This window comes from Rhopalosiphum padi, chromosome 1 (genome assembly GCF_020882245.1).
Source record: "Rhopalosiphum padi isolate XX-2018 chromosome 1, ASM2088224v1, whole genome shotgun sequence".
Taxonomy (NCBI): Eukaryota; Metazoa; Arthropoda; class Insecta; order Hemiptera; family Aphididae; genus Rhopalosiphum; species Rhopalosiphum padi.
The window spans coordinates 4,989,225-5,004,981 of record NC_083597.1 but is presented as its reverse complement, the minus strand read 5'-3'; the positions used below and the strand labels follow the sequence as shown (position 1 = coordinate 5,004,981).

General features: G+C 31.5%; 1 protein-coding gene across 1 annotated transcript in view; it reads left to right on the top strand.

Annotated features, from left to right (window-relative positions):
* LOC132917844 (protein slit) overlaps window positions 1–10,501 on the top strand; it is a 121,198-nt gene extending 110,697 nt beyond the window's left edge. Inside the window, exons 14-33 of the mRNA XM_060978793.1 lie at window positions 701–858; window positions 1,819–1,966; window positions 2,041–2,187; window positions 2,259–2,330; window positions 2,404–2,475; window positions 2,554–2,717; window positions 3,054–3,186; window positions 3,264–3,335; window positions 3,398–3,469; window positions 3,547–3,618; window positions 3,690–3,761; window positions 4,137–4,300; window positions 4,370–4,586; window positions 5,138–5,277; window positions 5,366–5,535; window positions 5,625–5,835; window positions 5,906–6,140; window positions 6,205–6,428; window positions 6,515–6,883; window positions 7,288–10,501. Coding sequence (XP_060834776.1) covers window positions 701–858; window positions 1,819–1,966; window positions 2,041–2,187; window positions 2,259–2,330; window positions 2,404–2,475; window positions 2,554–2,717; window positions 3,054–3,186; window positions 3,264–3,335; window positions 3,398–3,469; window positions 3,547–3,618; window positions 3,690–3,761; window positions 4,137–4,300; window positions 4,370–4,586; window positions 5,138–5,277; window positions 5,366–5,535; window positions 5,625–5,835; window positions 5,906–6,140; window positions 6,205–6,428; window positions 6,515–6,883; window positions 7,288–7,514 — 3,139 coding nt within the window. The 3' untranslated portion in view covers window positions 7,515–10,501. The remainder of the gene's footprint in view (window positions 1–700; window positions 859–1,818; window positions 1,967–2,040; window positions 2,188–2,258; window positions 2,331–2,403; window positions 2,476–2,553; window positions 2,718–3,053; window positions 3,187–3,263; window positions 3,336–3,397; window positions 3,470–3,546; window positions 3,619–3,689; window positions 3,762–4,136; window positions 4,301–4,369; window positions 4,587–5,137; window positions 5,278–5,365; window positions 5,536–5,624; window positions 5,836–5,905; window positions 6,141–6,204; window positions 6,429–6,514; window positions 6,884–7,287) is intronic.
* Window positions 10,502–15,757: the final 5,256 nt, after the last annotated feature.

The window sequence follows — 15,757 nt, the reverse complement described above, 5'->3', positions numbered from 1 at the left end:
CAGTCTTATGCTAATCTCTCTTGGCGCCGTGGAAAAAATTAACAGTTGACATTTTGCGGCCTTGATCCAAATTTATGCGGTCAAATTTATTTTGGCTTTTTCCCGCTCGGAAACTCAAAATAAACGACTAGCTTAAAACAAAATTAATTCAAAAATGGCCGACCCCGCATTTCCATATACTTCGTGGAAATATTCACAAGACGAAAACCGTCCATAATATTCAATATGAACTTTAGACAAAATGTCGTATAGACTATAGAGTGTATAATAGGTTTGAAGACTTGATTGTATGTATCCAAAGGAGATTATTCTTTCTACCGGATATTATTTTTCGTCGGCCCGTTTCCTGTTCATAACGAAATGCAGTCGGAATGAATACATATTATAGTTGTGGTATATTATTAGCATTGAAAAACTTTTTGTACGAAAACTTCTTGAAAAATGTCTTTTTCTTTAGTTATAAATAAAAACATCGTGAATTCTACCAGATGTGTCTTCCATTATTATTTCTAGACGCAACCCACCATCGCCATTGTTTAGTATTGTTTACTTTGCACTATTTGTCTTAATAGCCATCAAAACAATCATACTTCAAGGGGCCATTAGCCAAAAGGATATACAAAAATTATTATCTCTTCAAATAAATAAAGTGAAAAATAAAATATATAAGATTTGATTGTTTATTATTTATTTATTTCAGTCATTTGGGCAGAAATCCATTTAGCTGCGACTGCAACTTACGTTGGTTATCAGAGTATTTGCATAAAAATCCAATTGAAACCTCTGCCGCTCGGTGTGAGTCACCGAAAAAGTTACAAAAACGAAGAATAGATGGCTTGAGCAATGACAAATTCAAGTGTAAGTTATCATTTTCGTATATAAGTAGTAAAGAATTATTATAACGAAATTGTCATCTAAATCATAATAATAATAATCTAGAACTTGTTATTTCTCCTACCGATATTAAAATCGATTTTTTTATAAAGCACAAATAAAATTACTGTACACAAACACCTTACTAATATCATAAAAATGTTTTAGGAAAATAAAAAGGGTATAAAACGATTTTCGGTTCAAGAATAATGAAGGTATATTGAGAACGCATAAATATTAACTATTTGAAAACGTATCCATGTTTATATTAAACGTGTATACAGTATATTTCAAAACGTAATACTTATACGTACATAAACTTATAAATATTAGAGCGTAATAAATTGCATTTTATAACGATATTTATAAATCTTAGGTCTTAAATTTTTAATATTAAAATTATGCAATATATATAGAACAATAGTAAAACAACGAGTACCTATTATGTAATAAATTACTAAAATTATCTTAAAAGTTATTATAAAGGTAATTTTGTTATTAAAAAAAAAAATAAACATTATTTAGAATTATACAATATAAAAGAAAAATATGAATTTAATTCTAAAGATTATAATTTAAAAAGTATAGTACAGGTAAGAAAATAAGATATTAAAAATGTTACAAAAACTAATGCATAATATTTGTTGATGTTTAATAAATTGTTTTTTGAATATTGAGGTCACGGAATTAATATTATAAAACTCCCGTGTTACTATAATTAAGTTATAAAACGAATTTAAATTAATGTATTAAAATCTTTATTACAATATAATGTCGGTGGTATATAAACTTGATTTATTATAATATAAAACTAATTTAAAATGTTTAAATTTTATACCAATTACAAAATGTGAATTAACCTATTGTTTTCAAATATTGTTATTATTGTTATGCATTTATTCTGTCAAACTTATATACAAATATCTGCTATTATTTCGTTGACAGGTCTAGATGACATGAAATCTAAAATCACCGATTGTTTCTCGGATGTCCCATGTCCATCGAACTGTTCCTGTGACGGTACAGTTGTCGATTGTTCCGGAAGATCGTTAACTGAAATACCAAAAGACATACCAATTTACACCACCGAATTGTAAGTCAATAACAGTTCGTTAAAATATTAATTTAGCTTTGACAATCATTAATTATTTTATTCCATAAACAAAGACTTATGAATGACAACGAAATCGGAAAAATCAAGTCTGATGGTTTGTTTGGTCGGTTGCCTCATTTACAAAAACTAGAAATGAAAAGAAATATCATTAGTAGCGTTGAAGCGAACGCTTTTGAAGGCGCCATCAAATTATATGAACTGTAAGATTGTCGTTTATAATTAAAAATCTTTTTTTTTTCAAGTCATTATCATTAACGTTATGTTTTTATAGGAACTTATCTGAAAACAAGATTCGACAAGTACACAATAAAATGTTCATTGGTCTTCACAATTTAAAAATTTTGTAAGTTGAAAGCGTATTTAGTAAAAAAAAATACAAATTGTTTTTTATGTTTTTTTTTTTTTTTATGTCTTAGAACTTTGCTAAACAACGAGATAACGTGTGTTATGCCTGGATCTTTCGATTATCTACCTGCCCTCCGCACTCTGTAAGTTCTAACCTACTTTGTTTATACTTTTATTAATTTTATTCCAATAATGAACGCATTATGTGTAAATGTTTTCAGAAACTTACAAATGAACCCTTTCAATTGCAATTGTCATCTAGCTTGGTTTGCCGAATGGCTGAAAAAACACGGGCTAATTGCCGGAAGTCCCCGATGCGCCGGGCCCGCTCGAGTAATGGACGTCCCTATTCACGATTTACCTTCATACGAATTCAAATGCTCCGGTAATTATTATGAAATGTGTATTCATTGAGCGAATTACGTGTTAGTCTCGGTAGACCGGTTGGAGGTAAAAAATGCACAGTGCCTACCTAATCGTTCATTTTCGAATTTACGTCTACGTGGATGATTATAATTTATAACCATTAGTGCGGTGTTGCGTGTGCTGCCTTTATACACTGTTTATCTGTAAATTATCGAAGTCGGGCTGAGCAAATTGACCGTGAAATCGTTTTCACAAAATCTTAAAGTCGACCATACACCGAGTGCTTTCTTCCAGAAACTTGGAGTGAAAAGACAAATAATTCATTAAGTTTACGACGATCGTTATTAAATTGCAGGTGACAACGATCAGGGTTGTCTTGGTGACAACTATTGTCCTCCAAAGTGCACATGCATTGGAACCGTAGTCCGCTGTACGAGGGCGAAGTTAGTCGAAATACCAAAAAATATTCCAGTTGAAACCTCAGAGTTGTAAGAACTATTTTTAGTTAACTATAATACGCATATATCGACGGATACTGTTATCACTGTACTATTTTTAATTTCAGATATTTGGACGTAAATGAAATTACATCGATTAAAGTAGATAGACTAAACCATCTTAAATCGCTTACAAGATTGTAAGTAAAATGTTATGCTAAATATTTATTACGTAATAACCAATATTATTATTTTTATTTAGGGATTTAAGTAATAACCATTTAATAGTTTTATCAAACAACACGTTTTCACAATTATCCAAATTATCCACTCTGTAAGTAACAAAGAAATAATAAAAATAATTTTTAAAGTAACGTGTAGGTATATTATAACGTTTATATCAATTTTCAGACTGTTAGGATACAATAAGTTACAATGTCTGGAAAAAAATTCACTGGCTGGCCTTAAGTCGTTGAGAATCATGTAAGTATTAACATCAAAATCTGGCAATTAAAATAATAGTTTTTTTTAAATCAAATATTATATTTTTTTAGTTCATTACATGGAAATAATATCTCATTGATACCAGATGGCACATTTTCAGGCTTAGACTCGATTACTCATTTGTAAGTAAATCCTTTAATATCCAACCTCGAAATATTAGCATTAAGTAGCACAGATACATAAAAGCTATATTTTATATTTCTGTGGTATATATAGTATTGTTTTTACGTACGAATAATCATTGTTTATTAAAATAAAAAATAAAAATGAGTTAGCTATAATATGTTTCTAATCTCTTACAATAAAGTATAATATCAATCATTGATTTTTTAAATATATTTTATATTGAACAAATTTTAAAATAAAATATATTTTTATCAAACTTTATTTCTTGAAGAAAATAATATATTATATTACATTTTTTTCTTGTAAAAAAACATGCTAGGTAATTAATTAAATTAACAGCCCTAGTGATGAATTTGTTTGTAATTTTGCAGAGGTATCGGCTCCAATCCGCTGTACTGCGATTGTAGTTTACAGTGGTTAGCGGAATGGATTAAAAAAGATTTCATCGAGTCAGGTATAGCCAAATGTGCAGAACCTAGTTCCATGAAGGACAAACTTCTTTTATCTACGCCGGTTTCGAGTTTCGTTTGTAAAGGTCAGTATAGCGAGCTCTTAGTTTTATGTGAAATCACTAATTAATAAAATGTATTTTTCGATTTTACAGAACCTATTGGCAAAGACATCCTGTCCAAGTGCAATACGTGCTTCACCAACCCTTGTTCAAACGAAGGCTTCTGCGAACCTTTACCCGAAAGACAGTACAAGTGCAGATGCAATCCCGGATATCACGGTAAACATTGTGAAAACATGATTGACGCGTGTTACGGTAATCCGTGCAGGAACTCGGGAACTTGCAAGCTGCTAGAAGAAGGCAGATTCAGGTAATGCTAAACTTTATGCTAAGTATTTCTATCTTTTTTAGTATTATTCTCAGCCAACATTTGTGGTGTAACCATTGTCCATAATCAACTTTTAATCATTTTTTATTTTTTATGAACATTTCAATACTTAAAAATAATTGTTATTAATAAAATATTTTGTTCAATAATTAATAGTAATTATGTTATAAATCTTCGTTTTATAAAATAAAAAAATTTCGAAAATAATTAATATTTTGAATGGTTTATCAAGTATTCAAGTTTCAACTAATATATGTACACCAGTGGCGTATTTACAACTTATTTTAATTTTATTTTTGTGGCAGGGATGAAAAGTTTATTATATATATATATTTATATGTATAAATATACTCAAATTATAAAATGAAATCAAACTTTCTGTTCTTATTTGCTAAATAATCAATCCTGTGGGGTTAGGTTATCACACCCCTCCCTGTAAATACGCCACTAGCATACACTGTTAAATTTATCACTTTATTATATAATACATATTATAATACACATAGTTAAATTAACCGTATTTTTCTTAATAGTTGCCAATGCGCATCAGGTTTCACTGGAGACCGTTGTGAAACAAATATCGACGACTGTTTGACCAACAAATGCGAAAACAATTCTACTTGCGTTGACTTGATTCAAGCGTATGAGTGTCGTTGTCAACCCGGATATACGGGTACGAATAACTTTTATATTTTCTTTTTAAATTTTTTATTTAAATCTCTTTGTGTTTACTTAATGTTTAATATTATATTACACGGTAGGTGATTATTGTCAAACAAAAATACAATTCTGTTCCAAAGACTTCAATCCGTGTCACAACGGAGCTAAGTGCGTCGATCACATTACACATTACGCTTGCGAATGTTCACTCGGGTTTTCGGGTGACAATTGCACAATAAACAACGACGACTGCCAAAACCACATGTGCCAGGTGAGACGAGACAACTATATTATTATTTATTGTTGTCATTTTTTTTTCTACAATAAAATTGAATTACGATTTTCTTTTCTTGACCCTAGAACGGCGGTCTGTGCGTGGACGGAATTAACGACTATACGTGTAAATGTGTTGGAGAATATACCGGCAAGTTCTGCGACATTTCTCCGAGCGTCGCACTCATGTACCCACAGACTTCACCGTGTCAGCATCACGAATGCAAAAATGGAATATGCTATCAACCGAACGGTTCTACGAACGACTACTTATGTAAATGTGCTCCAGGGTACTCAGGTATTTGTTCACGCAACTTCATTATTGTTTATATATAACGACACATTATCTCACATATTTTTATTTGCAGGCAAACGGTGTGAATATCTGACCAGCTTAAGTTTTGTACATAATACTTCGTTCGTTGAATTAGAACCTTTGAGGACCAAACCCGAGGCCAACGTGACTGTTGTGTTTACGACAACGCAAGAAAATGGAATTTTGTTGTACGACGGCCATTCCGAACACTTGGCCGTTGAATTATTCAACGGACGTATTAGAGTCAGTTACGACGTTGGAAACTATCCCGTTTCAACCATGTACAGGTTAGTATTTCACTCAAAATTCTCTATGTTTTTTCAACTAATTTAAAACCGTTCATGTTTCTAGTTTTGAAATGGTTGCGGATGGCAAGCAACACATGGTCGAGCTGTTGTCGATCAGAAAAAATTTCACACTGAGAGTTGACGGAGGCGTGGCCAGATCGATAATCAACGAAGGATCCAGAGATTATTTGAGACTCACCTCGCCGTTGTATATAGGTGGCACACCCCCAGATCCCGGTGCCGAAGCATTTAATCATTTTCATCTAAGAAATTTGACCAGTTTCAACGGTGAGTAATTTTCAGACACGATTTTGCAACGTGGCGTAAACTCAAACTACAGCGCATATCATCATAACAAAATATATTCGTTTCAGGTTGCATGAAAGAGCTTTGGGTGAACCACAAACTGGTAGACTTTATGAACGCAGCGCGTCAACAAAAAGTGACGCCCGGATGTTCGCTGCTCCAGGACGAAGAACAGATGGTTGAAGAAGAGGGAGTGAAGTCGATGGGTATTGCCGAACAAGAGCAAAGCTCGACCATAATTGACGAGGAACAGATGGAACCACAAGAAGGTCCGATTGAAGAAGACGAGGACGACGAGGACGACGAAGATGAGGACGAAGACGAAGACCCATGCTACAACAACCAGTGCCATAAGGGCAGCAAGTGCGAGCCCAAAGGCATGAAAGAATACACTTGCAAGTGCCAACCCGGTTGGTCGGGCAAGTACTGTACGCAAGGTAAGTGCCGTAACATCGACTTTGTCTTGATTAGTAAACAAACGCCCGAACTCCATCGCCGGCGCTGTGGGTATTTATCAGAAATTTAAATAATTATTTATGATTATTTTCCAATGCGTAATTATTTTTGTACTGCAATGTACAAATTGCAAAGTCAATACCTCGAACGACTGTTTATAAGCTCCCAACGAATCCCTCGAGATAAATAAGTGATTATCCCCCCCCTCTCAAGAGTTTTAAACTGAATGCGTTCGCACGTGGATTGGGTTTCTACTTGCGCGATTTTGAATTTGGGAGACTTGACAGAGACACTTGGGTGGACCTTATCCTCTTCGTCCCACCCTCCCCCCTCACTATGACACTTTACACGTTTAATAACGGTACGTTGTCGGGTGGTTTTGCAGGTCCCACGTGCAAAAAGGTACAGGTGCGAGAGTACTACACGGAGAACAACTGCCGGTCGAGGAAACCGCTGAAGATGGCCAAGTGCGAGGGCGGCTGCGGGACGAGCTGCTGCCGGGCGCGGAAGACCAAGAAGCGGAAGGTCCGGTTGATATGCAACGACGGCACGCGGTACACCAAAGACATCGAAATCATACGCAAGTGCGCGTGCGCCAAAAAATGCTATTGACTACCAGGCCCCTCCACAGCACCGCCGCCAACGCCGCAGCCGCCCACGCCGCGCACCGTCGTCGTGCTGCCCCACGTCTCCCGCGGGGCGGCCGCCGTCGACGCGAACCGCCGGCCGCGCCGCACCAGACACCGCCAGCAGCCGACGCAACGTCCACAGCATCGCGCGTGGACCGAAGACGCGTTCGCGTACGTGACCGCGTACGCCGCCGTCTCCGTCACCGTCGAACTGTTGATCGTCGTCATCTGGTCGGTCAGCGTTTGTATATATCTTCTTCTGCCGTAACCAACCCTGCACCTTAGTATTATTATTATTATTATTATTATTATCGTCGTCGCCGCCGCCGCCGTCATTGCTATATTATATTATTATTATTATAATTATTATCATAAAATTATAAAAAATATTGTACCGTTGACCATAATAATATACACTACGTAACATTGTCATTAAACCTATATATACGTCATACCCACTACGGGCTACAGCCGCCGCGTTGTCGCAGACCCCGTGACTTTTTTCATCGTCTTAACTGTTTTTCTTTTCTTTTTAATTACTACTACTATTATTATTATTATTATTATTATTTTAAGTAATTACCTACTAATTAATATTAAACATATTTTATATACGTATAAACATAATATTATAATACTATTATTATTATTATTTTTTTTTTTTTACGTAATTTACGATGTATTATGATTGTATACTTAAAATGAACCGCCGTCTCTTAATCGTTTCGACAACGAGAATATTATCATTACAATAATATCGTATATATTATATCACATATACTGCTATCAGGGGCGTACCCATGGAGAGGGTTTGGGGTCTGAATCCCTCCCGTTGATTGACAGAATTTGAAATTCTTAAGGTACAACCACTGATTGTATACTATCTTTTACATGTTAAAAAATTCGGACCCCCCCCATTTGAAAAATTTCTGGATACGCCCCTGTATACTACCTATATATTAATATATTATTTATATGATACAGTATTTTTTTTTCGGTACGACGATCTCCGTAAATATTTTTTATGCACTGTAGAAGGTACGTGTGTGATGCTCATCTGTGCTTGCACTATAGATAATATTATAGTCGATTCTGTATACCTATTAATATTATAATATTCTCGCTTTATGTACCTAATATAATTATGTAAAGTGAATGATGCCATTCGACGTCAAAAGTCAAAACACACCCATACTCAATCTCTCTTTTTATTTAGCGGAACTCTCTACCACGGTATACCCACCCTACAGCTGTGTCCATATTATATTTTACGTTGTATTTTATATTATATTATCGTGTAGTCGAAATTTAGTAGTGTTTATATAGTCGTTAATAATAATAATCGAAAAATAATAATATTATTATGTCTTAAGAATCCTGTTTCTCAGTGTAAATATTTTTTATAGAACTTATGTATTCATAATATGTATTCTCTGGTGCATTGGTTAAAGCAAGAAGAAATTTATATACAATAATAATATCGCATATATATATATATATAGCGCGTGTGAACGTTTCCGGAGCAGAAAAGCACATTCTTTTTTATGTTATGTGCGGAGGGGCCTTTTTCAATGTTTTTCCATTTTATTTTTATACATCATCTTTTTGTATAGTGTACAAGTGTAGAGTTCGTTAAAAAATATATATAAATATATATATATTAAATAAAAAGTTTTAAAATTAAAAAAAAAATTATTTATATACCTATAAATGGAATGACCGTTATTGTGTTTTATCGCATTTGGTTCTGTTTTGTGTAACAATATTGATATAATACTTTTTCCCTTTATGTACGAAAAATATTAATATATAATGATATATATACCTATTATATAAATATTTTATGTAAATATACTGGTGTTAATTGTTTTTTTTTCGATCAAAACTGTATCGACTGTATCGAACAATATGTAAGAAAACGAAATTGTGTTTACTGTTTAGTATATTGTATAACTGTGTTAGTAAATAGTTGATGCCTATAAAAGTATAAAAATTCAAATTCACGGCCCGCGTCGCGTAGTAAATTGTCAAAATTACTTAACGAATTAAAAAATATGAGCGCACATAACTTATTAGACGATTAAGTTTCGGAAAATAACCAATACCTAATTATGACGTTTAAATTTGTTCTGATTTTCATCGCGTAATATTTTATATATCTTCACTAAATTTGTCACATGCAGCCGCTGAGAAAAAAAATTAATTTAATTTATCTTTACTACGTATACCTATATCGTCTACAATATTCGGTTCCCAATTACCTGAACGAACTAGACGTATTATAACCACCTATTTATTTATCATAAGACTTGAATACTTTATTTTTTTATGTAAAACTTTTAAGTTAATTTTATTTGGTACAATAATTTTTATTTTGTGTTTCGAATAAGTTATATTTTTTAAACAGAGTGGTTTATTGACGATTTCCCGAGTTATAGAGTTATGTGTAAATATAAATATTAATTAGATAAAAATATAATAATATTAATATCAATAATTGTATAAATATAAACTGCACATCATGGAAATCAAAAGTTAGATAACCCCGCCCATTATTAGCGTTATTAGCCATTTTTCACTTCCCACATTCTCGACAAATTCCAAAATAATATTCTCGGAACCTATATTTAAAAAAAAAACCTTGACGATTACTACAACTACCACTTGTTACTAATTCTACTATTACTATTACTATTACTACTACAGTACTATATACTACTACTACTACTACTACTACTACCACTACCACAACCACTACCAATACTAGCTATTATACTATAGTACTATTTATGATAGTTGCTTTATAGAGTAATATAATATAATGCTACGTTATAAATTTAAGCTCCAAATAATATAAACACTATTGTATTTTACATTTATTTTATTGATGTTTTTAAATTAATATAAAAATAAAACATGTTTCAAAAATCCAAGTGAAAAAAATAAAAAATGTATATAATATACCTATAACTTGTGTACGTGTTATAATTTTTATTTATTTTCAAACGTATAATTTTATACAATATAGGTGCCTACCAGCTATAATGCCTATATGCGGTACTATGACAGTAAGTCATCATACACTACGCATGAATAAGAGTAAACCATAGGGTCATTGGAAGTTATTGAGTTATGAGTTAATGGTTAATGACTTGTGGCTGTTACGAGTTTGTGATGTTGAAGAAATTACGAAAAAAAAAACGTTGACACGTTAATAAATACAAACTGTAAATCACAATGTATATAAATTAAATATTGTATACGCCACTTTACGTAGTAAGTATTGTGTTATTGCGGCTAGTGAGTATACTTATTAGGTACCTACATAATAGAAAGATAGGCGTTAACAACAAGGATATATTGGCTGAATTGTTTTGTTTACGGTAGGTTATAAGCACGCCTTAAAGCTTCTCGGTATTTGTTTGAAAATTAATACCTTGTACGTGTATAATGAAGATAACATTTTTATTTCCTTAATTCCGAGGTTTCAAACACTGACACACGCGATGACATGTACAGATGTGTTGCGTGAACTTTTATCGTCGTTAACGACATTTTTATTTAAATTATAAAAATAAAAAGGCATTGAAAAAAGTGATCAATGCACCGTAAACAGAACCTGGAAATAGTGGAAATAGAACAAAATCAATAGAACACTCAAAGCGTGATACGCCCAGTTTATGGTGTACCGGAACTTTATTTTAATAGGAAAAGAATACCTAATACCTACTTAGTACTTACATAATATACTATCGTCTATCTGTATAAAATGAATACGGAGAAAATATAATTATTACTATGTGACTCGAGACGAGTCGAGTAAATGATGTCCATTGAGTAATGACACTACTGCCACTAATCATTATTCACTTCAAAGCGGAACTAAAACTAGGTATAATAGTATTCAAATACAACAAGGAGACGGATCAGCCTGTATTTCTTAGAATAGTTTATTAAATACTCTTACTAGTTACTATATTTGTATAACTTAATTTAATTCGGTAGGTATTGGATTGATAATGTACCCACGGTATAGACAATATATTTTGAGCAAACAAATTTCTTGAATTTTTGTGGGGGGGGGACAAATGCACCGTCTTTTTTTTTTTAGCTTGTAATATTTATAAGTATGATGGATGAGGGCTGAGCAAATAGAATACACAGCGAGGTCCGTATAAAATATAAATACTTACTGAATATGTCTCTAAAATCCAATAATATAAATTAAATACCTATAATTCATGATAAAATAAACTCTAGCAGTGTTATTCATAGTCATTGTCGAAAACTAAGGTTTAACATAAGTTTAGAAAAACTTGGTTTAATTCTTAGACCTCGGTTAAACTCAGGTTTAACGATGTACCTATTATTCATAGTCAACATAGTAAATGGGCTAGGCTAAGTTTTTAAAAACTGTGGATTATCTTAGTTTTATTATAAACAGCCATAGAGCTTCCCAAATTTCCATATTATTACTAATTGATGCCAATCTAAAAAAAAAAAATAAGGCAAAAATATATTCTATGTTCTACTGTGTTCTACAAACGTTACAGTTTTTCCAGGTGTTTTTATTTATGCCATTCTTATTGTCATATTTTATGAATTTTTGTAAAATATATTTAGATTCATATTCTATTTTAGAATTGTTTTTTGTAATGTATAAACAAAAAAGAGTTACCTGGGAAAGTGGGGAAAAATTTCTTAAATTCATTATGCGTCTAACATTTTGTACGAGCATTAGCAATATCCATTTTTTTTTAGGTATAAAGTGCACAAGTTTTCAAAACATTATTAAATTAAATTAAATGATAATAAGATAACAGTGTTTTTTATAATAAACCAGCATTAAACCATTTTTTTTTTTAGTATTTGCCTAGTTTATAAATCAGAGGTTTATCGTTAAACTCAGTCTATGGTCTAAGTAAAGTTTGTCGTCTATGAATACCAAAAAAAATAAACTATTGTTGAACTACTATTGCACCATTGTTAAACCAGGTCCAATATGACTATGAATAACACTGTATATGTATACATTTTTTTGCCCAAATTTAAATAATATAAATAGACAACTTTATAAAGTATTTTATTATTATTGTCTATTGGCTATAATTTTATTCCGTTATATAGGTAAGCTGTTCAACACGTAGTACAATACAGTGTATTTATATATTATAATATAGGTAATATAAATACAAAGGGATACAGTTTGAATGAAAAAACTGTGCTGAAACCTCGTAATATTTTAGTTAGAGTATTATGATTATGAATTATATGCTATATGAAACTTCACCATTCGCCCACAATCGAAAAATCAAATATTTTACAGCTTCAATAATTTTATCAACAAAACTCGAACTAATTCTCCACTAAAAGAATTTTAAGAGTGCTAATTTAATAATTTGAGGCGCTATTATCATAAATTCATAACTGGTTTCATTCCTTCTCCTCAAAAAAAATTGTCTTCCTATCGAAAAATGCTGTATTTTTTTTGTTCTATCTAGTAAAAACCAAAGTGCTATATAATCGTTGAAAAATCGTGCATTATAACAGTAAACAGATCAGTGTTTACTAGTTACGGTCAAAATCAAAAATTACGTACTAATTGCGGTCAACCAACTAAAAGGTTTCTTACTAATTGCGGTCTCTGTTTGCGCTTTTATAACTCAATAGTGGGATAAAAGTACAAAAATAAATAAAAATGTCTTAAGTATATTGTATTTTTATATTTCAAAAACAACAGTAATCGACTTCAGTTGAAGTTTAGTATTATAAATTTATAATTATCTTACAAACTACGGCGACGGTTGATAATCATTTAAGATTACTATACAGTATATTATGTATTATAAACTTACATAACATGGTATTTAATAGCTCTAAAGTCAACTCCAATATAAAAGCATGGAACTTTTACATACAAAAAATAAAAACAATATCCAGATTGGACTACTTAAAAACCGCGGGCTTCAAATTAAATTTTTTAGGTATACTCATTATAATATTATATTAATTAATACTAATATGTATATAATTTCAATTCTAAATTTTTTAACTCGTTTTATTATCACTGTAAAAGCTCAGTCTTTGCTGTGATTGCAACTTAGATATTGCCTACAATTGCAGTGATCGCAACTGTTATATGTACTTAAACTTAACTCAAAAATCATCTATGACCGCAACTAGCATGCAGCCGAACAGATAGCTGTACAAATGCGTTCGCACGGAGTGAGCAGGGTATGCAGCTACACTCTGCCTGGCTATATGAAATATTCTACACGGGTAACTATTTTTAATTTTTAATTTGTTTACAAATATTATTTTTAATCATAGGTATGTATATAACAAAATAGGTAATCCCTCTACTGGCTCTACTGACTACTGTACAGTACTACAGTATAGGTGTCGAGTGGGAAGTATAGATTTCGACTTCGTCAATGGTCATTGGTCACTATAAGTCTAGTAAATAATACTTATTTTATTTTGTATTCAGAATATATATTCAAATAAGCGGTTGAAAAGGTATTCAAAATACGTATTTGAATGATTTTCAAAAAATTTATTCAGAACACATTTTCTAAATATCTACTTGAAAATGTTTCGAACACTGAAAACATTATTTACCTTATAAGTTATAATATCTTTTCCCTAATAAACAATTTTTATAGATTAAATAAAATTAATTATTAGTCCTGCATTAATTATTATTTCTTAATAATCTTTATTATATTTTACATTTGCTTAGATATACAATATATACAGACACGCTTTGTTATTATATTGTTATACGCATTTACGAGTATATTATTTTGCTAATATACTAATATATAATTAAAAACTATAATCAGATTTGTCGTATTCATATTTATATTTAATGGCTATTTTATTTTCACACTTTCACAGACTCGATTTACCAAAAAAAAAAAAAATATAAAAAATAAAAATACTAAAAAAACATATTCAAAATACGTATTCTAATGTTTTTTCTTAATAGTAGATAATTAGAATTTAGAAAAGTATAAAAATCTGAAAATTCTAGTTTTGACCTACTAAAGTACAGACTAAAACCAATTTGTTACCAGAAAACTCATTCGAAGTCGACGATTGTAAAGCATTTTTTCTAAAAAAATAAGGACAAACTTGCACATTACTACTGCAAAATCGATACCATTCGTCATTTCGCTCAGGATCTAAAACATTGAGTACTTATCACATAATATATTAAATTTTAAGCGCTAATAAAGAGTCGAGTAAACTATCCCCACTAAAATAATTTTGTGTTGCCCGCAAAAAAGTCCCATATGAAGATGTAATACTGTAAAATATCGTTAACTAATGGACGATAGGTGTATATGTCTAGTTGCATCATATTATCTGCAGTAACTTACCCGTAAGTACCGACACGGCAAACACGTTCGTAATCGTTTGTAAATCCGAAGAGATGCCATTTTCCATCGTAGGTGCAGTGTAAACTGTAAATCGATTGTTTCGAAAACCGTCGTTTCAACGCAAATATAATTATCACAAACCGATTTCACGTAGTCTGTAAAAACTGAAACATCAGCCACCTTACTATAGTCCGCCAGTCGGTTGGCTCGGTGTACCAAACCATAGAAGACAAAAATCGTATACAGCAGTGCTATCTAGGGGCGACAAAGTTTGTCAACATCTGACGTCGGCGATTTTGTGGACATTCGCGTTAGTCGACTGCAGCTGTTGCTGTCGTCCGGATCAAATAATTTATAATTACATATTATAAACAAGGCTGTGAATTTAATGTATTGAAAAACTATTAAATATGCTCTCATTTTTCAAAAATATGCAAAAAAAAACTATTAAAATTTAACTTTTATTCTGGTTTTTTATTAATTTTAATTTTAATATTAGTAATATTACAAATTGGTATGCTTGCATGAGTTGTTATGATATATTGGGCTTGACTAGTCTTGATCTTCGTCGCATAGAAGATCTATAAAAAAGATATGCTTAGAATAAAATATGTTTCTACTTAAAATTATATATCTTATACCTACCTTTAAAGTAGGTAGTTATTGCATTGTACAATCTACCATTTTTGTCATCCGTTATGTACGAGTTGATATCAGAAAATTAATTTAATCTCGACTTCAAGAGTACAATAGTCAATAATACACGTTAAATGCCCGATTAAATATAGAATAGTACAAAAAATCGTTAAGACATGCATTTATATGCCCTAACTCAAGAAAT